The 26660-nt window shown below is 47.6% G+C and overlaps 2 protein-coding genes across 3 annotated transcripts in view; both read left to right on the top strand.

Annotated features, from left to right (window-relative positions):
- The window catches only part of FOXJ3 (forkhead box J3), a 163308-nt gene extending 151450 nt beyond the window's left edge, over positions 1–11858 (top strand). For both annotated transcript variants that reach the window (XM_011944912.1, XM_011944921.1), the window contains exons 12-13: positions 6513–6620; positions 8562–11858. In XM_011944912.1, the coding sequence (XP_011800302.1) occupies positions 6513–6620; positions 8562–8677 (224 nt within the window). In that variant the 3' untranslated portion in view covers positions 8678–11858. The remainder of the gene's footprint in view (positions 1–6512; positions 6621–8561) is intronic.
- Positions 11859–23444: 11586 nt separating this feature from the next.
- Positions 23445–25523, top strand: GUCA2A (guanylate cyclase activator 2A (guanylin)). Its single transcript, XM_011944901.1, has 3 exons — positions 23445–23546; positions 24600–24807; positions 25240–25523. The coding sequence occupies exons 1-3, from the start codon at positions 23472–23474 to the stop codon at positions 25302–25304; spliced, it is 348 nt and encodes a 115-aa protein (XP_011800291.1). The 5' UTR covers positions 23445–23471; the 3' UTR covers positions 25305–25523.
- Positions 25524–26660: the final 1137 nt, after the last annotated feature.

The raw sequence follows: 26660 nt of genomic DNA, 5'->3' as shown, positions 1-26660 counted from the left end.
AAGAAATGAATGAAAGCAAATAATTTATATGTAGGGTATATCTTAGAAAAATTGAAGTAAAGAGACTGTATGTTCTTCTGTTGTGATTTATATGATTGCTTTATTATTTACAGTTAACTTGTCATTAACCTTTTACTAAGTTATCAAACAAGAATTAAATATATTGGAGATAACATGTTTTTATATGACATAATTATGAAATTATATTAATTTAAATCTGTACAGATCTGCAGTGGAAATCAGCGTGTCTTGTGTATCTCCTAAGCATGTTAAAATTCAACAATTCAAAGTGTTTGAAGAGTGGACATAATGGAAAATAGTCTCACTGATGTTTTACTTTAGACCCAAAATCTTTCCTATGTATTTTTTAAATCTCGCTTTCTTCTTTTATTCTTTACCCTTGCAGCCATGTCTTCTACTCTTGATTGCACTGCCCACATTTTTCTATAGGAATTTCATATCCAAGTTACTTCTTTCTTCATTTTAATTCCTTACCTTCACTTATCATCAAGTTTATTTCTTTTCTGTATGTTATATTGATTTTACATTTTATGCCAACAAGCTCTCTCTTCTCTATCCTGAGTGGCTTCCTTTAACCATTATTCTATCTTATTTCACATCTTTCGTCCACCCATGGTTTGAGTTTGTTCAACTCAAGCTTATCAGTCTATGTCTTTCTTTCCATGAAATCTTTATTTCTATATCCTTTGATGTAGTGGAAATCTATTATCTTTTCTTCTTCCATCTTGAATAGTTTTTCCTAAGCTATTTTGAATAGCTTACCCTGCCTGAAACTTTCAGTCACGCTTTGATTCTGGTGACCTATTCATTCAGTGAATTATATCCACACAAGGGCCTCATTCAGTCCCCTGACTGATTTCTCTCTGTGCCAGAGAGAATTTAGTTTTTGATAACTTTTTAGCTTCTTTGTCTCTCTCTCCTTTTATTAGTTCTTTTTGGTATCTTTCTGATATATATTCATTTTTAAGCATCAAGATCTCTGTAATTCAGGTATCCTCACTTATGTGCCCTTCTTCCATTTCATTTTTTAAAATATTTTCTTGCAGATGGACAGCATGTCTTCTTTGTTTCTCTCATGGGTTCTAAGCCCATACTTTGTCCCTTTCAGGATATATCACTTTCAGTTTTTCAGCTTGCTTTAAGTTCTTAGACCAGGTGTACCACCTCCCTCTGTTTTTTGTCCCTTTTTTCTCCTTTCCTATTTTCTTTCTGTATTCATCCAAAATTGTTGCTTCTAAGTGCTGTCATGATGTTCACTTCTTTGCTAACTCCACCTCTAACCATTTCAGTCAGCTTCAAAAAGTACTAAGTGAAATTATATAGCTTACGTATATATATCACTAGTCTTGTGTGTTTGGAGGTAGGTACCTGTGTTGCTCATAGATTGTTGCCTCAGGCAGGACAAGTAGAAGTTGTGGGTCAGTCTTAGAAGGCAGTCTCGGCCAGGCGTGGTGGCTCATGCCTGCAACCCCAGCCCTTTGGGAGGCTGAGGTAGGCTGATCACCTGAAGTCAAGAGTTTGAGACCAGCCTGGCCAACATGGTGAAACCCTGTCTCTACTAAAAATACAAAAATTAACCGGGCGTGGTGGCATGTGCCTGTAATCCCAGCCACCTGGGAGGCGGAGGTTGTGATGAGCCGAGATCATGCCACTGCACTCCAGCCTGGGCAACAGAGGGAGACTTCATCTCTAAAGAAGAAGAAGGCGGCGGCAATCTCAAAAGCCAGTGTACATGTTAGCCAGTAGCTCCCACATTGTTGAATTTCAGTTTTGTGCCCTAAGTCTGTAAGAAAGGTCTATATGTACCTTTTGGTCTTGGAACTTGGTAGTTTTGTCATGGAAAAAACACTGTTTATCTGCTGCTGTCCTCTGTCAGAGAGTACCCAGGCACTCCTGGATTCTCTCTAGACTGAGATCCTGAGTTATTTTCCTAAAGCCCTTTGTTCCTAGGCTTCTGTAGTCATCTCTTCTTGAGCCTTGACCTTGGTTATTTGTTGTGGTGTTCTGTGATTCTGCTAATTTTTTCTGTCATCTGTTTTGTCAGGGCCCTCCTCCTCTCTAGGGTCCCAGTGACACCTTTGTGATTCTCAGTCCTACCCTAGTCACAGCCTGTCAAAGGTAGAAAAACTATAGTTTTTCTTCAGTGTTTATTCAGTTCTTTCTACTCTCACTCCCCTTTTGTATCTTCCTTCTGACTCATGCCTGCCAAGCTGTGTTGGCCTCTGACAAGTTGTTCTGTCATCAGTTATGGTGCTCCAAGTATTCATCACTTCATGCCTGCTGATATCTGTTCACAAATATTCAGATTTTTTTTTACATGTCCAGCCTGCTTCCTCTTGTTTTAAGTGTCTTTCCATCATTCCTTTTTTCTCTTCCTTACATCCCTGTATATCACATCCATTCAGATCTTTCACTTCCCTCATCTCTACACCCCAATAATTCTTTGTCGTAATTTCTTAGAAGTATAGTCAAGAGGAGACTTTCAGAGAGCTGCTGATTTTATCCCTTTATTTAACAGATAAGGACATTTTGATCCAGGGGGAGAAAGTGACTTGCCCAAAGTTGTAAAATTCATTTAGGTGTAGGTCTTGAGTCCCAGAATATAGTCTCTCCATTTCCTTAAACCTTTCCTGTTATTCCTGTTTTCAGGGACCCTCTTTTGATGAACACCTCCTTGAGCTTCCTATAGACTCCAGAAATCGGTGGTGTAGTGTGCTAGTGTGGAAGGGAGAAGGGGAGAAGGATGTTATAGAACACAGTCTATGACATCTTTTCCTAAATCTTTTTACCTGTGGTTATAATTTGTTTATATCTTCTGGCTGTACTATTGTAATTTGATGTTTTGCTTAAAGATCATTAAATATAGGTAGGGATGCAGTCATTGAGTACCTACTAGACACCTTTTCTGTGTCTAGCTGGGTATTGGGCACTGAGAATAAAGACATGACCCCTGTAGTAGCTTTTGTCTCAAAGAGTTCACAACCTAATGGTTGAGACAGGTCCATCAAGAAATACAATATGTTAGGGGGGCCTCTTAGGGAGGCCGCAGCAGGTGGATCATGAGGTCAGAAGATAGAGACCATCCTGGCCAACATGGTGAAACCCCGTCTCTTCTAAAAAAATATTTAAAAAATTAGCTGGGCATGGTGGTGGGTTCCTGTAGTCCCAGCTACTTGGGAGGCCGAGGCAGGAGAATGGCGTGAATCCGAGAGGCGGAGCTTGCAGTGAGCCAAGATTGTGCCACCACATTCCAGTCCAGGCGGCAGAACGAGACTCCTTCTCAAAAAAAAAAGAAAAAAGAAATACAGTATGTTGAGGGCTACACTTCTCCATAGGGTATAAGTGCAGTAAGAATTCAGAGAAAGGGGTACATACTTCTCTTGGAAAGATGAAAATTTTCCTAGAAGACAACACACTTAAGCTGGACTTTGTAGGTTAAGTGGAATTTTGCAAGACAGGTCAGATCATGTCATGTCTGTTTTCTGCTCAGAACCCTCCATCTTTCTCAGTAAAGACCAGTGTTGTTACTATGGCCTATATGGCCTATACAATCTGATCACCCATTATTTCTGATCTTGTCTCCTGCCTTCTCCTCTCCACCCCTGTGCTCCAACACTGCAGGTCTCCCTGGTGTTCTTTGAACACACTAGGTAGCACACTCTACCTAACCAGGGGCTTTGTACTTGCTCTTCCCTCTTGTTCAGAGTGGTCTTCCCTAAGATAGACACATGACTCATTTTCTCATCTTGTTCTCTTTTTTTCCTCAAAAAAACACCTGCTCAGGGGATGCCTTCCTTGGTCATCCTATTGAAATGGCACCACTACTCAGCCCTCCTTGTTCTCTCTCTCTGCTTTTTTTCCGTAGCATGTTACATACTATTTAATTTACTTTGTTTGGCCCTACCCAACATGCCCAAGAATACACTCCTGAAAAGCAGAGTTGTGTTTTTTCATTGTTATATCCATAGGACCTCGAGCAGTGCCTGAAATCTTTGGAAACTGCATTGGAAGTTAATTTATTACGTAGAAAATACAGGCGTACACTCATTCAGACTCTATATTGTGAGAATATGGGAAGAAATGAGAATTAATGGGAATTTCTGTATGAAAATAAAAGTGTTACAAATATGATGGAATTTCAGAAAGTTAAGACTGTTTTATGTAGATGTTTGTTTATTGTCACAATCCTGTAATTCTTACTCCCCTCTGCCTTTAAGTTAAGAATTATGAAACCATAAAAGAGAAGTGATAAAAGATTAATTCCCAATAAAAATCAGTTTTACATTTTCATTATGACATGAACTCGAAAGATGTGTAGAATGAGAGCTAAGGTTTTGAAGGACAGAGACAGGGAAGTTGTAGCTGTATGAGTGACCATATTACTCTGAGTGGTGTGGCCCGTCCAGCTTGGTGCAGTCTTTAGAAAGTACACTAGCCATGCATGTGAAGACCAGTCAGCATTTGGAGACAGGATTCCATCCCGCGTCACTTGCACCAGTATTAGAGCTGTAGTTTAGTATAATGTTTCTCCTCTTTTTTCTTTCTTAAATCATCAGTATGGTCAGTCAATCGAAGAGCTCGGTTCTGACTATAAACTTCACTGATGAAAGGCATGTTATCATGGGAGGCAGGGACAGGGGTCAGAAGTGTTGGATTCTGGTCCTGGTTCTCTCTCATTTCCTCTGTTCCTGTTTCCCTATCTACATGGACAGAGGTAAGGTCAGATTAGATTATCTCTGAGGCCATCTCAAGCCTGGATAGTCTGGCTTTCCACTGGAGGGTAAAGACTTGTGAGCAGCCAAATACAGAATGCCTTACCTTAATAGAAGTGGAAGATTTTTTCCACTCTTTTTAGTTTCCTCTGGGAAAATGATTATTGTTTTTTAGTTTCATTACAACGTTACTAGAATTCAAGTGTAATTTACATGAAATACTAAATAACCTTAGGGAAGTAGCTTTTCCAGAATTCCAGATGTTTCTTACAATGTGAACCACTTTTATAATCATTCCTCATGAGTTATTGGGAGAAGGGTCATGTTTGTTCTCTCTCTCTTTTGTATTATGATGTAACGTAGTTGACATTTTGGAGGTGTTAACACTTGATGTCTCCTGTTAATGAAAATATATTAAGAACTTTCTGAAATAAAATTTGAATGAGATCGATGGTCCCCATCCTCACACTCCAGAATAATACTCCCCTCCCCACTCCCCTCCCCTCTCTTTTGACAGAGACTCACTCTGTTATCCAGGCTGGAGTGTAGTAGCACTATCTCGGCTCACTGTAATGTCCATCTCCCAGGTTCAAGCTACTCTCTTCCCTCAGCCTCCCGAGTAGCTGGGACTACAGGCGCATGCCACCACGCCCAGCTAATTCTTTGTATTTTTAGTAGAGACAGGGTTTTGCCATGTTGGCCAGTCTGATGTCGAACTCCTGACCTCAGGTGATCTGCCCACCTCTGCCTCCCAAAGTGCTGGGATTACAAGCCTGAGCCACCATGCCTTGCTCAGAATAATATGTTTTTAATCATCATTGCTTGATGTAGCTCTTTTACCATGTGCAGATCTTTACTGTTACTTTGTGCTTCCCAGGCACAAGGGCACACATGGTTAGGCCTGTGCTTCCCAGGCACAAGGGCACACATGGTTAGGCCTGCTTCAAGGGTGAGAACATCAGGGAAATAGCGAATAAGTGGTGATGTAGAAAGAGTCCATGAGTGTCTGGGTGCTGTGGCTCATGCCTGTAATCCCAGCACTTTGGGAGGCCGAGACAGGTGGATCACTTGAGGTCAGAAGTTCAAGATCAGCCTGGCCAACATGGTGAAACCCCATCTCTACTAAAAATACAAAAATTAGCCAGGCATGGTAGTGCATGCCTGTAATCCCAGCTACTTGGGAGGCTGAGGCAGGAGAATCGCTCGAACCCGGGAGGCAGAAGTTGCAGTGAGGTGAGATTACGCCACTGCACTCCAGCCTGGGTGACAGAGTGAGACCCTGTCTCAAAAAAAAAGAGTCCATGAGTTAGGAGATCTGGATTCTAGTCCTAGCACTGTCAAACTAACATGTCTTTGGGCAAGTCAAGTTAGCCTTTCTGAGTTTCAATTGCCTCATCTGTAAAATGGATATAACAATCCCTGTCTTGCCCTCCTTTGGGGCTTAGTGGGAGGGTCAGATGAAGTAATGGATACAAAAATACTTTTGAATTGTAATGAGGTATATGACAGGAACAATAATAGACATAACTTGCCTACCAGCCTACAGTTAGTGGCAGTGCCAGCATTAGTTCCAGTGTGTTCACACCCAGCCTGGCACCCTGTTCAAAAGGCCAAGACCACAGTTACAGCATCTAAAAGGAGTAATATTTTCTTCCTCTTTTTTCCTCACTTTACCTGCTTAGTTTACTTTCAGGATAACAATTCTGTTAAGATTTTAGTACTCCATTTGTTTTATTTGTGGTAACATATTTTCCCTCTTTCTGCTTTTAATCTGATTAGGAAATTTGTACATAGATTCTAGGCAAAATCTCCCTCCTTCAGTGATGCCACCCCCTGGTTATCCTCATATCCCACAGGCACTCAGCACTCCAGGAACAACGATGGCAGGTAATGTGTGTCTGGGTGTGTGTGTGTGTGTGATTTATTACCCAGAGTTTAATACTGAGAAGTGTTAGCTTTCCCAGTGGTGAATGAGGCGGCTTCAAGGAGAGAACCCCCTGTTAAGAGGGGCTAGGGGACAATGTCTGGACAGCCACTTGGCACTAGTGCTAATGAAGGGATTCAAGCATCAGTTGGTGTTTAGACTGTAGGACCTGAAGTCCTTTTTAGCCCAAGATGCAATGATTCTACTTACTCTAATTATTTATTGTCTTGCCTCTCTAAGAAGTCCTGGGGTCACAGTTGAGGGTGCTTGACAGGACTTTAGCAGGTTTTAGGAACCTACTTTATTAGCTCCTGTAGATTCTGCTTCATTCATTCTAATGGAGTTCCCACAGCTGTAGTTTCCAGGGAAGTACCTCATAGAGAAGGTAAATTTTAGGAGTTAACTGGTTCATAAACTTTTCCCGCTGGGTTCTTGAATGCAGGATACGTTTCATTTAGCCAGGGGAATACGGCACATTGTTAGAGCTGGAAAGTGTCTTAAGGATCCCTTAGGATAATGGAGGCTCCGAAGGAGAAACGCCTTGCCCAGGCCACCCAGTTTAGTGAGTGGCCAAACCAAGACTCAAGCCCCAGTGTCTGGATTCAGAGTCCATTGTTTTTCTCAACATACCACACAATCCTTTACTTAGGCTCTTTGAGGAAAAGACGTAAAGGTAATGGGGTTGAGGGTAGAATTAAAACCTTGAAGAACTGTGTGGTAGACAGCAGTGAGGAAGGAGTTGGGACCAAGTGATACGTCCTTTGCTGAAAGGGGAAGGAATGTTACTGTTGTGAGTGCTTACTAGTAAATTGTAAGTAGCACCATAAGGTGGATAAGACTCTGGAGCCAGAATGCTTGTGTTTAAATCTTCATGCTTTGCCACTTAATGGCTGTGTGATGTTAGGCAAGCTACCTAACCCTCCTACCTCAGCTTCCCTGTTTGTACAGGGGGCTAATAACACTACCTAGGTCCTCGAGTTGTTAGGATTAAATGAGAATTGTGTAAATTAGTGCCTGACCCACATTAAGGAACTTAGAGGTTTTTTTTCAATGAAGGCATTTTGCCTATATTGTGATATACTGAAAACCTTAGCATTAAATAATTGTACAAGAAAATATTTCAGGGCATATGAGAAAAATGAGTAGCAGACTACTTGAAATTTTGTAATCAGAGTACTAGAAAAATAATCCAGTTAAACTTCCACAACAGTTAAAAGGATATGTATAATTTGTAATAAAAGAAAGAATTCTACAAGTAAATATCAACCTTTACTTTTAAAAACCAGCTGGTTTAGAAGGGGGTCTGTCAAGATACAGTAACAGCACATGGCCAAACCGGTGCAAGAAGAGGATGGGAAGGTGGGCATTCTGTACTCAACTGTGGTTCCTCCTGGCTTCCTGTGTTCCCTTGTTGATGTTCTCTGCGTTCACTTGATGTTACTTGGTGGCACAGAAATTAGCTTGCTGGGGAAAATTCAGTATGACATCATTGGTGCACTGCCATCATTATCCTGTTTACCATTCTCATGGGAGCCGATTCACGTTACTGAAACAACATATTGGAGCAAAACAGACTAAGAGCAGTGGCTACATTGGCACTTTTCTTGTGTCTTCCTTACTGCAGCCTGGTATAACGGAAGGAGTGTGGGTCAAGTGAACTGACCTCAGATCCTATCTTTGCCCCCTAGTGGTTGTGTGACTTTGGGTAATTTACTCATCCTCTTAAACCAATACTATCCTCTTACCTATAAAATGAGGATCATAAGAGACACTTTTTGAAGGCTTATGGTTGTATTAGTGAGATAATGTGTACCTGGCATATAGGAAGTACACAGTAGGAGTTAGTTTATTTCTTACTTTCTTCTCTACCCAAGTCGCTGCTAATATTGCCTCTTTCCTTCCAGGCCATCACAGAGCCATGAACCAGCAGCACATGATGCCTTCCCAAGCCTTCCAGATGCGGCGCTCCCTGCCTCCAGATGACATCCAGGATGACTTTGATTGGGATTCAATTGTGTAGGGCTTGTTTCTGCAAGACACCAGACCCTAACGTTACCTTTCTGTGCAGTGAAGGGAAAGGTTTTAAGAGAATCCAGTTGAGAAAACAAACTTCCTAATCACTTTACCAATGTTATCAAAATTACTTTTGAAGACAATCAGAAGGATTTTAGCTGGATAACTTACTGCTTTTATCTGACCCGAACAAGTACTACATGTTTGTCTCCCTGCCAGCTGCCCTATGTAGCTCCTAACTGTTGTGTGATTTGGACGGCTTTTTGTGTATTTGTGTCAGTTTGATGTTAACCACAAGTGCCAGACTGATTTTTCAGACGGAGCCTATTTTGCTGCAAGCAGTTTATATAAAGATACATATGTGTAAATATATGTACAAAAATTACTGAAAGGCTTCAGTTTTTTCTAATTGGATTATTATGTCTTGAAAGGAAAGTTATTGTCAGTTTTTATTCCTTGTTAGGCTATTTTCTGCAGGATGCTTTTAACTGATGTAGGAAACTGAAAGGAAATAGATTTTTTCCAAAGCCAGTTCCCCTTATTTAATCTTTTTTAGAAATGTGGGTAATGAGTTCTACCTACTAAGTCAAGGAACCCAGGATTTGAGACTCTCCAACAATCCATAGGGGCATGTTGCTCCTGAGCAGCATGAAGAACTGACCAAATTGGTTTTGATGCTTGGGGGATCATAGAGTATTTATGTCTGCTTTTCAAAATCTGTGTTATAACAGCTCTAAAATTTGTTTGGTAAGAAGTTGGGCATTGCTTGGCTCTTTAAACACATCAGTGCTTCCACATTCATCTATGTATTTATTATTCAGAAGTGTTATTTTAATATTTATTGCTACCTTCTGTGAATGCTCGGCTCCTGTTGGGTTCATTAAGGAAAAATGTGTCTGAAAGCACAGAATTACTTTCTTTTTTTTTGAGGTGGAATCTCACCCTGTTGCCCAGGCTGGAGTGCAGTGGCACGATCTTGGCTCACTGCAACCTCCAGCTCCTGGGTTCAGGCAATTCTCCTGCCCCAGCCTCCCGAGTAGCTGGGAGTACAGGTGCACACCGCCATGCCTAGCTAATTTTTTGTATTTTAGTAGAAACGGGGTTTCACCATGTTGCCCGGACTGGTCACAAACTCCTGAGCTCAGGCAATCTGCCTGCCTCAGCATCCCAGAGTGCTGGGATTACAGGTGTGAGCCACTGCGGCCAGCCCAGAATTACTTTTCTTGATAAGAATTTACAGACAAGACACTCAGAGAGACATTGTGTCATTCTCTATCATCACTCCTTTTACCATGTGAATAGATTTCTCTCTCTTGGCATTCTTGCTAATTCAGACTTATTAGTTAAATCGGATTTTTCTGGAATTTGAATCAGATTCCATTTGGGCAACAATAGCAGGGCAGTGTTTCTAAAGCAAGTTTCCCCACTCATCTTCTAGGTTGTCTTGAAAGGAGGATAGAGCCACTTACAGTTTTATTTGCTTCAGTGTTTAAGGTAGATATTATGTAGCCTGCTGTTTCTGTTGTCCTGTGTGTCTGTGTATGCATGACATTTGTTCCCTTTCTTTGAAATGCAGCCCACCTCTTAATGGTTTTTTTAGTGGTGGTGGTTTGTTTTGTTTCATGTCATATCACAGTTTGCATGGACTGATTTATCTTAGTTTTATGATAAAACTAGAAGAAATGAGGGGTTTTTTTTTGGATGAATAGATTTTTAATTGATTCCTTAGACCAAAAGAAAATGTCAGTTCTAATGGGGAAAAATATTCCATCAAGTCAAAGAGTAGTAACTGCTCACTGGTTGCTTTTTAGCATCTCTGGTCTTAGCAGCCATGCTAAATCACTTTAATTAGCCTTGGTGATTTTATGGTTGAGTAATCTCTACTTGAACTAAACAAACATCTTTTGTTTCTGTGTATGTGTGCTGTGTGTGAGAGAGTGTGCCTGTGCGCGCGCGCGCACACGTGTGTGTTTTAATGAAGTGTTGCCTTGAATGAATCACTGGGAAGCCAGCCATGGTAAGGGCTGGTGAGGTTGGGGAGAAAGGAAGAGCTTTATGTTTCTCTGTTGTTTGGACCCTACTTGGCATGAAAAAGGAAGCTCAGTTCCAGCCCCTTGGATCAACGAAAATCAGAGGATTCTGGAAAGGCAGCCAACTTGCCCCTCTTAGAAGGATCAGAGGCAAGATGAGATGGCAGCCTGCAGAGTAAATGCTTGAAAAAAGAGGGGGTGATTTTCAATGGTTTGCTTAAGTCACTGTTTTCTAGACACCAAAATAGCTGTTTTGAAACTGTTTTAATTGCTTGGGTAGCAATGTGCACTTTAAACAATTTGGATATTGGAATGCAGTATCATACTGAGTGATTTGAGTAGAACCACTGATGATGATTTTATAAATTGTGTGAAGCGAATTTCCCATTTGGCAATCATTTACTGATTTGCAGTGATCAATATTTTTATGAGAATTTAAACTTACCAAGAATGGCCATGGAGGCAAAGCCTTCACCCAGACCCATCCCACTCTCCTGTGATCCAGGTGGTCTAGGAGCCCAGGACAGGCGTTTTCTGTGGGCCCTGGCCACAGACAGGGTTACCTGGTGAGGTGCAGAGAGTCCCTCTAGTGGCCATTTCGCATAGTAGTTGCTAATGCAGAACAGGTTCTGTCTTGGGCTTAAATTGACTGAAGACTATAGGGGGAAAGAACATTAAATGCATGTAAACAAATGGGGGTACTCTGTCCAGGAGAATAATCCGACTGGCATTTGTGGCAGTTTTTGAAATGTAAATGTATTCATGTGTGTTCTTGTAAATACATGTCTCTCAGATGTCCTTTGAAGTGGGAGGGAATCAATCCGGGGATAATTTCAAATGGAATAGAGTATTTTGATATTGTTCATTCAGAGGGTGATGTGTACATATCTATATTGTATATATGTGATGAAAATGCATTGGCTTTTTGTGCAGATACAACCTGCTCTCTGTACTGCTGTTGGACAGTGTTTTAATGTTTCTACAGTTTTGCTATTGCACGATTTCATATTTTGCCTCTATGATGAACGGCAACCATTCTTTGTAACTGTTTAGTGCTGTAAAGAAATATTCCAAGTGTCATTAGGATTGTTGCTGCCAGAACTGATATGCATGAATGGCACTTAAAATAAATATATTATGTTAACTCTATTTACAACACTGGTCTCCGTCGTTGGCTGTAATTGAAGAAGTGAGAATGGAGCTAGTCCAGGTGCAGAAACCCCACAGCCAGGACCCCAGAGTCCTTGGGGTCACTGAGATTGTGTCCCTTGCATTACTACCTGAGAACAGTAATTGCTGCCATTTAGTGAGCATCTCATTAGCTCCATGAACTTGGGGAAGTCACTGGGTTTCCCTGGGCTTCATTTTCCTTATTTGCAGTGCCAGTACAATGAGGATAGTATCTGCCTCCCAGAGTTGTAGTGGGATTTACATAAATTAGTACATTTAAACATTTAGAACAGCACATGGGACATAAAGCATACTGGTACTCAGTATGTGCCAGGTGCTGTGCTAAGTAGATGCTGTGGTCCTCCTTTTACCGACATGGGAACAGCTCAGATAGAGGTATAGAAACTTGTCTAGATTATTTAGTTGGCAAGTGATAGAGCGGAGGTTTGAATCTAGGTCATTTGATTCCAGGCATCATGTTTTTTACACAATCCTCTCATACTTCCTGAGGGAATTCCCCTCTCCCTACCCCCTGCCCTTGCCCCGTCTTGGCCCCAGCACTGCCTTCCCAGAGCCATTTCCAAAAGGTGAAAGTAGGGTTTTACATTTGCTGAGCACATACTCTGTGTTAAACCCTCTCACGAGAAATCCAGAGATGAGGAAGCCACAGTTCCTGCCTTTATGGGGTACAGACTTGCCCAGGACAGGTAGCAAATGCCAGCCCAGGGAGGCTATTCTGAAGGTATGCTCTGGTAAGGCAAGATTCTGGTGGTGAGGAATGAGGTCATACTGAGGATTGAGGCAGTGGTTTAGGAAGGGCTCCAGGTATGGGCTGCTAAGTTGAGTCTTCAAAAGGTCCCAGACAGATGGGAGGAGGTATTGCCATTTATACCATCACCTTGAGCAAGCCATGGGAGCTCCCTTAGCGTGGGGGTTGTGGGTTGAGGAGGGAGAAGTGCCGGGCTGCTGGTCAAGAGCTGAGCATAGCAATTCTGTGAGAAATGCTGTCCCCACTTCGCTGATGTGGAAACAGGCCCGGACAGGCCAAGCAACGGGCAGACCAGCCATGTGGCGGAAGTGAGATTAACCTGGAGTCCCTCCCACTCTAGAAGGGGGACCTTTTCATCAATCCCAAGATCTACCCAAAGCCTCAGGCTGCTTCTAACTTAACCCACACAGTGGTACCAGAAACATCTATGGCAGTTTCACAGATAGGGAAACAAGGCCCAGAAAAGTTAACCTGCCCAAATTCTCACAGCTAATAGAGGAGCTGGAATAATTCAGTCCAGGCCTAACTCCAGAGTTCATTTCCTTTTACTTCACTGCTGTCTAAAAAAGAATTTTCCCAAAGCCAAGAATAGTGACTGTCCTCTGTGTGTGTGTCCATGTGTCTGTGTGTGTGCCTTGGAGGGAAAGCTGTGCTTCACTCCCATCACAGGTAAGCCTTTGTCATTCGCGGTGCCTCTGAAGGACCGTAGTAAGGGCACCACTAAATGTGGTCACTTCTGCTGATTCAGATGCAGCTGAAGTATACTTCTGCTGATCAAATGAGAAATAAGGCGATTAAGATGCATGCATGATTCTCAAGGTTTTAAGATATTACAGTGTGCAAAGGGCTGCTGTTTATAGATGTGACCCTTATCAGTTGGGTAAAGGAGTCCTGGAAAAACCATGTAAGCATCAGTTAACGTTCATTGAAGGCTTGATCGCTTCTTGGCCTTTTGACTAAGATCAAATGCATTGAAGTTTTGACTGCATTAAACGCCCTAGAATTACAGCACTATCCTAAAAACTTACGAGGGGGCCTTAGAAATCAACTAAACCCCCACATTTTGTTGTTGGAGAACATTGAGACCCAGAGAGGGAAAGGTCTGCTCACTTTTCACCCAGCTAGTTAGGGAAAATTTGGGGGAAGAGAATCAAGAAAGTCGTTTTCCTGGCAGCGATTTAAAATTCCTACACATACTGTCTTATTTGATCTACACAATAGCCTGATGATGTAGTACTCTTACTGCCCTCATTTTACAGAAGAGGAAACAGCTTTGAAGAGGTGAGACACAACGGAGTTGTATCATGAATGTGTTCAATCAAAGCATGTAAATTCAGTTGTATACCCTTGGCCAAAAAGAGAAGGAATAGAAATTTTAAATAATGTGATGGTGGAGTATCCAACTCTGATGGACATGTGCCCCTGAGTGTGAGATGGAAGGTTCAAATCTGAGCCTATAACTGGTACTTGCTTTCATGTACCTTCTGCGTGAGCATCTCATTACTGAGTTGATTCCAGTGGATAAAGATACACGTGTTTGGTGCAGCATTGTCCTGGGTTCAAGCCAGCGGCTTCCTCTGATGCTCAAAGACAGACTTCAACCAAGAACGAGAAAATCTGGCCAGGTAGATTGGGCTTATTGAGACATGTTTATCCACGAAAGTGCTGCCTTCCCAAAGGAGTTTCAAGAGTTATTTTTGAACTTACCTCCTTGGACTCTTCCCTTAATATATGTGACTAGCCAACATGGCAAAGCAGAGACTTGGTAATTGACTGCATCAGAACCAGAATTCAACCCTAGGTCAGGGCTTCAGCCCCCAGCTCTCCTGCAGTGCCCCCTAAACAATGCTGACCTCAGAAGTACAGAATTGGACAGCTACTCTTTATTAAAAGTTCCTGTTACTTAATATTACTTATTCTAAGCACCTGATGTGGATTATCATATTTACTCTTTGAAATAACTGTGTGTGGTAGATACTGTTATTATCAACTTCATCTTGCAGAGCCACAGAAATGAAGTCCCTTGCCCAAGGTCATTCAGCTTGTAAGTGGTAGAGGTAATAATAGTAATAACAACAGTAAAGCTGGGGTTTTGAACCTAGGCCATCCAGCTCCAGTGTCTGCACCATTCACCACCACACTGTGCTGTCTCAGGCCCTGTTCCCAGAAGGACCAGGCAGAGAATGAGGGCCTTAAAACAAAGCCAAAGCTATTTCGCAATGAGGCTGCAGTGAGCGCCTGTGGCCACTAGAGGGTGGGGCTGCCGGCTCTGCACCTTTCCTCTTTTGGAAGGTTTCCTTTACGCTTACGTAGGGTTGTGCTCCCTTTCTCTGCAGCCCCCAGAGCTGGGTGCTCCTAAAGAAAGGTAGGGATTCCACTAGCCAGCCCTTAGAATCTGTGCCCCTCCTCTCCTGTGTCAGAGCTTGCTGGAGGAAGCCAAGGAGACTCTAGTTCTCAGCCACATACTGCTGGGGCCCACTCTAGAGCTGCCTCTGAAGCCTGCTGCCATCCCAGCCCCCTGGTGCCTACGGCTCCCCTGCTCCAGGGCTCAGGTGGGAGAAGGTGCCCACTGTCAACCCCACACTGAGGCTCCTCAGGCTCTGCCCCTTCCTCTTCTGGGGCCAGCTAATGCTGGGGGCTGGCATGGTTTCTGCAAGCATAGAGAGGCCTGTGGTCCAGCCAGCCATGCTCCCTGCCACTGGGCAGCTCCCCTTGCCCCCCCCCACCAGCCTGCCTCTGAGCCGGAGCAGGCCTCGTCTCCACTTGTACACCAACTCCTGCGGCTGTCACAAACACGATGGTTATTGCCACATTTGCCAGGTCCCTGCCTGGCACTGGACAGCCATTATCTGAGTGAACATGCCCAGGTGTCTTGTGAGGTTGGTGTCATAATCTTTTATGGCTGGACATTGCCAACTCAGAGAGGTGAAGTGATTTGCCCAAGGTCAAAGCCAGCTAGCGAGGCTGGCAAGAGGATAGGAACCCACATCTGCCCCAGGTGCGCCTGCTCTTCTCGAGGGCACGCTGTCTCTTCCATAGCACTCCCCAGCTGCCCTGACCACCCTCTGGTCACCCTACCCCAGAGGCAAGCCTGAACTGACCTCACGGTGGATGGATGGCACCACTCTCACCCCGCAGTCCCCAGAAGCCAGAGAGGCAACTTCCTGTCCCAGACAATGGCAATAAAGACGTCCAAGGACACTTCCTAACCATCCCATGCCTGAGTGACGTTCACAGGCAGAGCCCTTCCTGGACCAGCCCTCTGTTTCCGTGTGACTGTGTGTGTGTGTGACCACATGTGAGCAAGGCCTTGTGCGTGTGCTTGTATGCTTGTGTGACCATGTGTCTGTGGCTGAGCATGTGATACATGGTAGCCTGTGTGATAGTGACTGGGACTTTGTGTATCTGTGTGTACCCATAAAGGAGACAGGAGACAGGAAGATGGCTCCTCACTCAAATGTGATGACTTGATAGCCACTCACTCCTCCCACTAGGAATAGGGGAACTTGCAGGAGGAGGGAGACGCTTGCCTGGAGTGGAGCTGGGTTCACAGGCACTGTCAGGGTTACGCCTGTGGGTCTGATACAAATTTTCTTATCACATCCCTGGCTTGTCCTTGTGGCTGTGAGGACTCCTCCCTCCTTTATCCCTTTGAGCTAGATCCCAGATCTATACCTGCTCCTGTCCCTAGGCAGCCCCTCCCCTGCTGCCCTAAGGCTTTTACACCAAAAGTTGCTCCAGGAAGAGCAGCTCAGCCTGCATGTTCCCTGCAGGCCCCATAGGCTAGCAAAATACTTGAGGCAATGGAAAGGATTTAGAGTTTGGAGTCAGAAGAACCTAGAATTCTGTTTGGGTAAGACATTGCCCTCTCTGAGCCTCAGTTTGCTCATCTGTAAAATGGGGATATAATACCTTACCTCAACGTGTTACTGAGACCATCAGTTAGGAGTCAGATGGCAAGCTGCCCTGGCACATATTAGGTCCCAAGAGCGGTCTTCCCTTCTCTGTCTCCCTCCCTCTCCTCCATCTGTTGCCCAGTTGCCAAGACCAGTTGCTTTTCCTGCCATTTTATGTTTCCAATGCACCCCCTGCCCTTCTAGGGCACTGCCAGGAGTGGAACACAGACCTTCTCTTCTGGACCCATGCAGCAGCCATCGCTAGACAGTCCACTTTCAACGCCGAGTGCCAGGGCGCTCCTTCTGAATCACGACTCTTACCAAGGCCTCCCCTACTCTGAAGCCTCCTATAGCTCCCCGCTGTCACCAGGTGAAGGGCAAAACTCCTCAGCCCGCTGTGTGAAACCGCCTTCTCTGGGCTGCTGGCCCATGAGTCCTTGAGACACCCTCTGATTCCACCACAGCCACCCCTGCTTTGCCCTCTGCACTTTCTGCTGCCAGGCCTTTGCCTCACAATTCTCCCCTCGATGGGTCCAAATCTTCCCATGGATCAAGGCCTGCTGCAAATGCCGCCTTGTTGGGCAAGCATCCTCTGACCTGGTGCCAGGAGGACCGGTAGCCTCAGCTTGTTCCTCCCTCATCCCAGGGAGTCTGTGCCCATGCCCTACCCTCCCTGTAGCCTGTGGGCTCTGTGAGCGTCTTCTATGGGGGCAGGTGGCGGGAGCTCCAGCTGTGCTCTCCTTCCCTGTCAGCCTTTGGGCATGGGAGGTTGTCTTGGTGGCCAATGCCCAAAGCAGGCTGGGGGACGCGGGAGAAGGCTGCAGCTGCTGTCCGGGGAGCAGATGGTGAACGGAGCTTCTCCACCACCTCTTCCTGGTCACACCACAGGGCCCTGAGACGACACCGCTGAACAAACAGCCAGGCACGCCCCCTGCCCACTCCCCAGCTGCCCCCTGGAGCATCAAGGGAAAGAGCCGGGCCACCTGGGGCCTGGGGGTAGGGGAGGGATCCCTCCACTCAAGCCTGGACTTGGGCTGCAGCCAAAAGGCTTCCAATTCCAACTCAGCCATCCCTTTCCGTGTGACGTTGAGCACTCTTTCTAAGAGCCTCAGTTTCATCCTCTAAGATGGACATCATTGACCTGCCTCACAGGGTCTGACTTAGTGGCCACTCCTTTCTTTTTCCTTTTCCCTAGAAGGGGGAAAAATGGGTGTTTGGGACCAGCAAGACAGTGCAGAGGAATGGGATGGACTCAGTAGAAATTTAGGCTTTTCTTTGGCAGTTGAGAGAACTGGATTCTGTTCTGGGATTTCTAGCTATGTGAAATCACAGCTGCCACCCAGTCCATCTGGCAATAAGTCTGAAGTATTGTGCTTTCCTCTAGACTGAGGTAGTCCCATGCTTGTTTCCACACTTATGCTCTCTGTTGGTCGGGTACCTGTGTGCAGTGCACAACCAATACAACTGTACACAGCACACCTGTATGCGCCTTTGGGAAAGTTATACTTCCTTAACCTCTCCGAGCCTCTGGGCTTCCGTTTACCCATGTATAAAATAGGGTTATGCAGTTATTTCTTAGGTGTTTCCAGTGCTGTCAGGAGGTTCACAATATTGTAATGTCTGCCTCAGGCAGTTCTGGATTGTTATAGGGGCCAGAGATTGTTACACCCTCCAAGACACATTTACAAGCAGGTTGGAGAGGCTGCGTATTGTGGACCACACCCCTTTCAAGGTTACACAGATCTGTATTGCAGTCTTCAGGTTCCCACCTGGGCTCTGTTCCAGGCCTTCCTGCTGAGGTCTGATTAGGCCTCTGGGCCTGTGGGAATGGGGGGACCGAGTCTTAATGGTCCCAGTTTTAATGTGCACACAGGAGCCATGATAAGATCACCAGACACAAGAATCAAACATCAGCATCCTCACAGAGACTGGAAGACTGGTCCAACAGCAGGGCAGAGCCTCTGCAGCTTCTGGCAGTGGGTGAGGGGTGGCGGGGCTTTAGGGAGCGAGTCTGGTTTCCACACTTGTAAAGCACTTGGCCAGAGCCTGGCACAGAGTGAGTCTTGATAAATATTAGCTGCTGTCATTAATGCGATGATCATTACAAACGCTCCAACCTGCCTCCTTCTTTAAAGACTTAGTGGTACTTACTAAGTGCCAGGCCTTGTATGAGTACCAGGGCCTCAGTCGAGTAGGACACAGTCTCTGCTTTCAGCCGCTCCCAGGGCAGTAGGCTAGACAGACAATTTGCTAAGTTTTATGATGGGAAAGGTGTAGGAGGCTGGTGGAGCTCAGAGGAGCAGAAATGGTCTTAACCCAGGCTTGTTGGGGCTGGGGTCAGTTAGGACAGTCTTCCAGAAAAACTGAAATTTGCAATCTAGCTGTTATTGTCTCCATTTTTTAGAGCAGAAACTGAGGCTCAGAAAGGTCATGCAGCTTTTGAATGGTGACAGTGGATTCTTTTTTTTCTTTTTTTCCTTGCTCTGTAGCCCAGGCTGGAGTGTGGTGGTGCGATCTTGGCTCACTGCAACCTCTGCCTCATGGGTTCAAGCAATTCTCCTGCCTCAGCCTCCCAAGTAGCTAGGAGTACAGGCATGTGCCACCATGCCCAGCTAATTTTTGCATTTTTAGTAGAGACGGGGTTTCACTATGTTGGCCAGGCTGGTCTTGAACTCCTGACCTCGTGATCCATCTGCCTCAGCCTCCCAAAGTGCTGGGATTACAGGCGTGAGCCACCACGCACCCGGCCAGTGACACTGGATTCTAATACAGGGCTGCCTGGCTCTGAAGCCTGAGCCCCTGAAGCCACAGCACCCCACGTTTAGGTCCCTCCTTCCGGGTCCACTCCAGGGAGTCCTTTGGGATCCTGGTTGAATGAAGAGCTCAGCAGGGGCCCGATCACAAAAACCTTGAATGCCAGGCAAGGGAGGCTGACTTTCTTCCAAAGGTTTTGGGCAGTCGCTGATGGATTTTCAGAGGGGGAGGCAGGCAGTACAGGTGGCATGGCCTGGAAGGCTATTTAGGAGCAAGAGTTTGCCAGAAAAGGCAGTGTGGGAAACCCAAACAGTCTCAGACCGTCCTTCTACTCATATGGGAAGAATGAGGGATGTGGGGGTGCTGGGGACCAGGGCCTGAGTACTCAGGGTGTGGGCTGGGGTGGGAGGCAGGAAGCTTGGAGTTCAGGGAAGAGCCCAAGATCCAACTTCCAGCAGCTTCAGAGCAGGCTGCAGAGGCTCTGAGCACACTGGAGGTTCAGGAGGGAGGGGGCCTGAACTCACAACTGGGGCCAGACTAGGCAGAGGGGCTTGGGGAACAAGGGAAGGGGAGTTGGTTCCCATTTCCCAGGGCAGAGGTCAGAGGTGGAGTTGGGTAGGGGAGGACCCTAAGGGCCATGGCCTAGGAGCCACTTCCTCTTTCCCACAGTGTAGAGTGATGTCACTCCTGAACCCACTCTACTCCATCCCTGCCTTATAGCAGGCAAGCCTCGGCCAGGGGGGCTGTGGGAGAAAGGCTCAGGGATGAAAGCCCCTGCCCTTTACCCCCATTCCTGCCACAGCTTGGGAGGGGAAAGACCAAAATGAGTCATAAAAAACAGCTGCTCAACCTGGTGGCCCCACCTAAGCCCCATCCTTAACTGGAAGTCAAATCCCAACCCAGCTTTAGCGTCACAGTTAAACCAGACCCACCCCCATCATAAACCTGACCCAGCCACACCTCCAATCTCTGCTGCAAACTCAACTCCAATCCCAGTCCTGCCAATGAGCCCCGACCTAGCCCAAACCAGCCTCCACGTCGGTTACAAGCACCACATCAGCCCAGTCTGGACTGCGCCCTCGGCTCCACACCTAACTCTAATTTACCTGGCCCAATCTCAGCTCCATCTCAACCTGACCCTAATCCAAACCTACTTTGGTGTCACCCGAATTGAGCCCCAAACTCAACCCCGCTCCAGTCTCCGTAAGCCCCGGCTCCAGTCTAGCATGGACCTCAGCTGCACTACACTCCGGAACTTCTCCCAGTGCTCATCCCCACCCCAGCCTCCGAATCTCCTGCCCCTCACCTTTCCCCCAGCTCCATCCCCCGACCTCCTGTTGCTCAGCATCCAGGTCCCATGCCCCAACCCTCAGCCCTATTCCTTCCCCTAACCACACTCACTCCCACGCCCATTCCCACCTGCACTCAGCAAAGGGGTCACTGCGTGGCTGACCTTGGTGGGCACACACACGTGTCCAGGCACGCACACACACCTCAGCACACACACACACCTCAGTGTATACACACGTCAGCACACACACACAGCACACACACACCTCAGTGTATACACACGTTAGCACACACACACACCTCAATGTATATACACACGTCAGCACACACCTCAGTGTATACACACACGTCAGCACACACTTCAGTGTATACACAGTCAGCACACACACGTCAGCACTCATGCCTCAGTGTACACATACACGTCAGCACTCACACACACCTCAATGTGTACACACACGTCAGCACACACCTCAGCACACACATGCACCTCAGTGTATACACACACGTCAGCACACACACACACCTCAGCACACACATGCACCTCAGTGTATATACACACCTCGGCACACACACATACTTCAGTATGCAGACATACGTCAGTGTATACACACACGTCAGCACACACACGTCAGTGTGTACACACACGTCAGCACACACACCTCAGCAAACACACGCACCTTAGTGTATACACACATGTCAGCACACACACTTCAGTGTATACACACACGTCAGCACACACACACACCTCAGTGTACACACACACGTCAGCACACACACACACGCCTCAGTGTATACAAACACATCAGCACTCACACACACCTCAGTGTATGCACACATGTCAGCACACACACACTCCTCAGCACACACATACCTCAACACACACACACCTCAGCACACACGCACCTCAGTGTATACACACACGTCAGCATGCACACACACATCAGCACTCACACATCTCAGCACACACATGCACCTCAGTGTATACACACACCTCGGCACACATACGCACAACATAGCAGACGCCCTCAGCTCAGCATACACACACACACCTCAGTGCACGTACACACACATATCTCAGTGCATATACACACACGAGCATACACACACACACCCCTCAGTGCACATACACACACATCAGCAGACACCCCAGCAAACACACACACCTTGGTGTACACACACATGCCTGTGTATGTACACACTGGCACACACACACCTCGATGTATATATGCACACCTCCTTGCACAGACACAGATATCTTGGTGTACACGGACACACATATACCCCTCAGTATACACACACATACACCTTAGCACATATACATATACACTCCTCAGTGTACACACATGCCTCAGCACACACACACACCTTCAGCACGTGCACATATACACACACGCCTTGGCTACACACACCTATCAGGGTATATACAGACACTTTGGCATATACAGACATACACGTCTCCGCAGACACACACACCCTTAACACACACACACACACACTCACCAGAAAGGGGTGGGAAATCCAGTGCAGCTGTGAGGACTGCCCTGGGAGCCGGGCCAGGAGCTCCCTGCCCCTCCCTGAGGGCCTTGTCCCTGCAGTTCCCTCTTGGTCAGGCCCTGCTCTCTCCAATTCCCTCTTCAGTGTTGACTCTCCCCACCCAGGAATTCCTGCCCAAGCTCCCGCCCTAGGGCTGTCCTGGCATCGGGCCATGTTGGCTGAGTAGAAAGATGACAATCCCAGGGTTACCCTTTCTCCTGTGTCCTGGGGATTCCTGCTCACAACAGTACACAGTGAATGCACGCTGTGCTGAGGGCGCGGTCTGAATGGGGTCAGAGTCTAGAGGGGCGCGGGCACAGCCAAGCAATTCCCCAGTGTGATCTGTGGAAAGGGGACTGCATCTACAGGGGCAAGGGGGTGGGCGGATTGGGGAGAAGCTCATTCGAGGACACCCTGAGGCTGCAGGGCAGGCAGGACAGGATGGGGACCAGCACAGAATGGGGACAGCCTGTGGCTGAGACAGGCAGGTGGTCACCAGAGGGGCCAGGGAGGACCAGGAGCTGCTGTGGTTGCTAAAAATAATAGGGGAATGGACCTCTGCTGAGCACCTTCTGTGTGCCAGGCATTGAGTTAAGTGTTTTTAAAACCTCACTTGATTCTCGAAACAATAATGCCTACCGCATACCTACCCCATGAGGTAGGTATCATTTTTGGTTCCCACAGGTGACACAAGGGACGAGACTCAGAGAGCGGAAAGCATTGGCCCAAGTTCACATGCCCCACAACTGGGCAGTAGGTGGAACTGAACCCAGGCTGTGCGGAGGGCTTCCTTGAAGTTGCAGCCATCAAACGCAGCCCCTGACTTGCCCTGCAGCCTCCGGCGCGGTATTTCTCACATTTCCCTGAATATTCCAGGCCTGTCTCACCTCCTAGCTGTCCATGTGGCATGAAATGGCCTTCTGTTCTCAGTCCCTTCTCTGAGAAAACCTCCACCCATTCTCCAGAGCTCAGCCCCCAGTGCATCCCCATTACCTCACCCTAATCACCCTACCCTAATCACCCTGCCTTTCACTGTCGGGCTGGGCCCTCCCCTCAAGGGCTGGGTCGGCGGGCCCCACACCAGCACAGGTCAGTCGTGAGTGAACGTGCCTTGTTGGTGAATGAACGCAGGACCCAGCCCGGCTGTGGGTCAAAGTGGGTGCTCAGGGAGGGGCCAGGGGTCCCCCTTCCTGGCTCTTATCTCCCAGGGCTGTCTCAGCCTTGTCTGATAAGGCCTGACAGGTGAGCAGATGAGACTGACAAAGGCTTCCGGGTTACTCAGTAACCTGTCGTCTTTAAAAGTCCCGCTGTTTCCCTCTGGCATCCAGAACAGCCACCCCTCCCTCGGACACTGCTGCCATGAATGCCCTCCTGCTCTCTGCACTGTGCCTCCTTGGGGCCTGGGCTGTCCTGGCAGGAGGGGTCACCGTGCAGGTGAGTCCTGTGTTCCTACCCTGGCCCAGCTGGCTCCCTGCCCCTAGTGCCCAGGGCTGGTCCCCTGAGAGAATACCTCCTCTTTGGGGCTAGACTGCGGATGTGTGTCTGAGGTTTGGCCTTCTTTGAGGAGCTCCTGCTCAGTCCGGCCACACACACACCTTTCCCTTCAACTTTGGAGGAGAAAGAAATCCAGTGGAGGGAAGAGGAATAATCATATGGGGAAGGCGAGGAGCTGGCCAATTTACTGAGTGTCCCATGTGCCGATTCTTTCCCCAGCCCCTCACTGTAGCCCCATCATCAACCTGGAAGAAAGGAATTATTAGTCCCATTTTACAGAGGGGAAAACTGAGCCTCACAAAAGTTCTGTAACAGACGATGGGCACATGGCTGTGGGAAGTGCAGGAGCTGGATTTAAATCCAGACCTTACTCCTCAGTTCCGTGCTCAGCCAAAGTACCCCTGTGGGTCCCAGGAACCACATGGACAACCTGGAGGTCCTGACAGATGGGTGTGCCTACCAGTGCCAATGCTGGCGACAGGCCAGGCTGGCACCTAGCAGGGGCCCTGCTCTCTATCAAAGCCAGATTCCGGGAGGCCTTTTATTGCTTCTCAAACAAAACCCAGGCTGTAGGCTGAAGCTGGGGGCCCGGTAATGAGCAGCGCCGCTCTCAGGCAGGGGAAGGACAGCCTGGGCTTGACCATGTGGAGCTACCATGCCTGGGTGCTGGTCCTTTGCCTCTCCCTAAAAATCAGCACACTGGCTCCTACTGATTAGGCACCTTTGGTGTTACTGGAGCTTCACATCCATTTTCTCCATTCCCCATATAACATGCAGAATTTGCGGGTTCCGGAGTGTCCAGCATCATGGAGCCAAGCCAGGGCGTGGGGCCTGAACTCAGCCCCTCACAGTGCCCCTCAGTGGATCGCCTGGCTCCCATATGCCGCGAATACTACTCATGAGCACCGCTGGGCTGGACCGGGGCCAGCACGGGGGGCACAGTCAGGAAGCAGGCTGCAGCCTGGCCTCATGCTCTGGGCTTGTCTTTTCCAGGACGGAAATTTCTCCTTTTCTCTGGAGTCAGTGAAGAAGCTCAAAGACCTCCAAGAGCCCCAGGAGCCCAGGGTTGGGAAACTCAGGAAGTTTGCACCCATCCCTGGTGAACCTGTGGTTCCCATCCTCTGTAGCAACCCAAACTTTCCAGAAGAACTCAAGCCTCTCTGCAAGGTGCCCAATGCCCGGGAGATACTTCAGAGGCTGGGTGAGCAGCCTCCTTCCTCTCTGATTGAGGGGACTCGGGAATACTCTGGTGGCACATGAGGAAGAGATGTGCTCTGATTGGTGGGATTTGGAGGAAGGGCTCAGCTCTGATTGGTGGAACTAGGGAGCTTGGCTCTGATTGGTGGGTCTGTTCCACGCCCACTTCAATTCCAAGTTGTAACTGCTGAGGTTTGGGAACTAAGACAGTTCATCTGGTCTTAGTTGCCTCTCTTTCTGGTGGAATCTCTGCTTTGATTGGTTGGTTTGAGTGGTCTGCGTGCCCTGGTTTGGGGCAAAAAGCCCAGTAGGTCAGAGTACGGGCCTGCTGGGATTCTCTGGGGGCTGGGTGGTGATGTACAAGCTCTGGGCCAAGGGCGGCAGGGGTATTGCGAGGAAACGCTGGTTCTCACGAGGCTCCATCTCTTTTATGCAGAGGAAATCGCTGAGGACCCGAGCACGTGTGAGATCTGTGCCTACGCTGCTTGTACCGGATGCTAGGGAGGCTTGCCCACTGCCTGCCTCCCCTCCCCAGCAGGGAAGCTCTTTTCTCCTGCAGGAAGGGCCACCCATGATATTCCACTCCCAGCAGCTCAAGCTACCCTGGTCCAGTCGGGAGGAGCAGCCCGGGGAGGAACTGGGTGACTGGAGGCCTCGCCCCAACACTGTCCTTCCCTAGAGCCACTCCAATCCCCCGCTAATAAACCAGATTCCAGAGTACTCTGGGTGTTGCCTTCCTTCCTTCATCCCCTAGTCTACCCTGCCCTGGAAGCTCGGGATGTAATGTACAAAGCGAAGGACCCCACTCTGTCTGCTAAGCTGCTCACTGTCCCTGGGGCTGCCACAACACAGAGGCGTGGAGGGGATCTGGATCTCGAAACCACCAAGGCAGCAGGTAGTGGGGAGGGTTTGCTTTACTTTCACATCTCCTGAGGTCACCAAATTCACTGAGCCACATGTGAGCACGGGAGCCAGTCTGAGCTGGTTGGGACGACCAACACAGGCACTTGACCCACTAGGAGACTGGCACCAAACTCTTGGGTACTCAAGGACTTGGCTCCCACCAACCATGCTAGTGTGGCCTCCACCCTGACCACATCCCAAACCACACCTCTTGCCATTTCCTTTGCTGCTGCTTACCTCTTCACTGCCCCTCTTCCCACACTACTGTCAGGCAAACTCCTACTCAGGCTCCAAGGCTTTCGTTCCATGGCCTGTCCTCAAGACAACTTTCTCAACCCCCAGGAAGAGTCTCAGTGCTCCCACTGTGACCCTGACCTTGGTGCTCTCCGGGCACTGTGACCACCCACAGCCCTTGCACAGCTCTGGCCACCCTGTTATGTAATGGCTTCTGTGCCTGGGGAAGTCTCTCTGACCTCCAGACACACATAGATAATTGCATGAGGATATAAAACAGGGCAGGGTCCCAGCCACAGCTTTTCCAAGTACTGTGTGATCTTTGGAAAGTCACTTTCCCTCTCTGTACCTCCACCTCTTCCTCTATAAAACTGGGGCGCTAATATTTCCTGCCTCCCAGGCTGGGTGAAATAATGCACATAAAGCCCTCAGTTGAGGCCTGACACAAACATAAGAGGAATTCAATAAGTGGTAAAACAAACCAGAGAAAAGGGGACCAGGATCAGGCTGAAAGTGGTTCAGACAGGGTGAGGAAGCAGGGTATGGAAGTGAGGCCTATTAGCAAATGTAGAGGCAACATAAAAAAGAGAAGGCAGAACTCCCAAGGGTCCATCTTGGGGAGTGGGGTGGAGGGGAATTGTCACAAGGGGGATTCCATGGGCTTCAGAATTCAAAAGGTAAGGTCTCTTCTAGTTGAGGTCAAGAAGGCTTTGTGAAAGG

Source organism: Colobus angolensis, unplaced genomic scaffold, assembly GCF_000951035.1.
Source record: "Colobus angolensis palliatus isolate OR3802 unplaced genomic scaffold, Cang.pa_1.0 Scaffold106, whole genome shotgun sequence".
Classification (NCBI taxonomy): domain Eukaryota; kingdom Metazoa; phylum Chordata; class Mammalia; order Primates; family Cercopithecidae; genus Colobus; species Colobus angolensis.
The sequence above is the reverse complement of the archived record's forward strand: the minus strand, read 5'-3'. Positions and strand labels throughout refer to the sequence as shown.

Coding starts and splice junctions, on each gene's coding strand:
- GUCA2A (XM_011944901.1), top strand. CDS start 23,472: ATGAATGCCCTCCTGCTCTCTGCACTGTGCCTCCTTGGGGCCTGGGCT. Junction 23,547..24,599: donor CAGGAGGGGTCACCGTGCAG/GTGAGTCCTGTG, acceptor TGTCTTTTCCAG/GACGGAAATTTCTCCTTTTC. Junction 24,808..25,239: donor GGAGATACTTCAGAGGCTGG/GTGAGCAGCCTC, acceptor TCTTTTATGCAG/AGGAAATCGCTGAGGACCCG.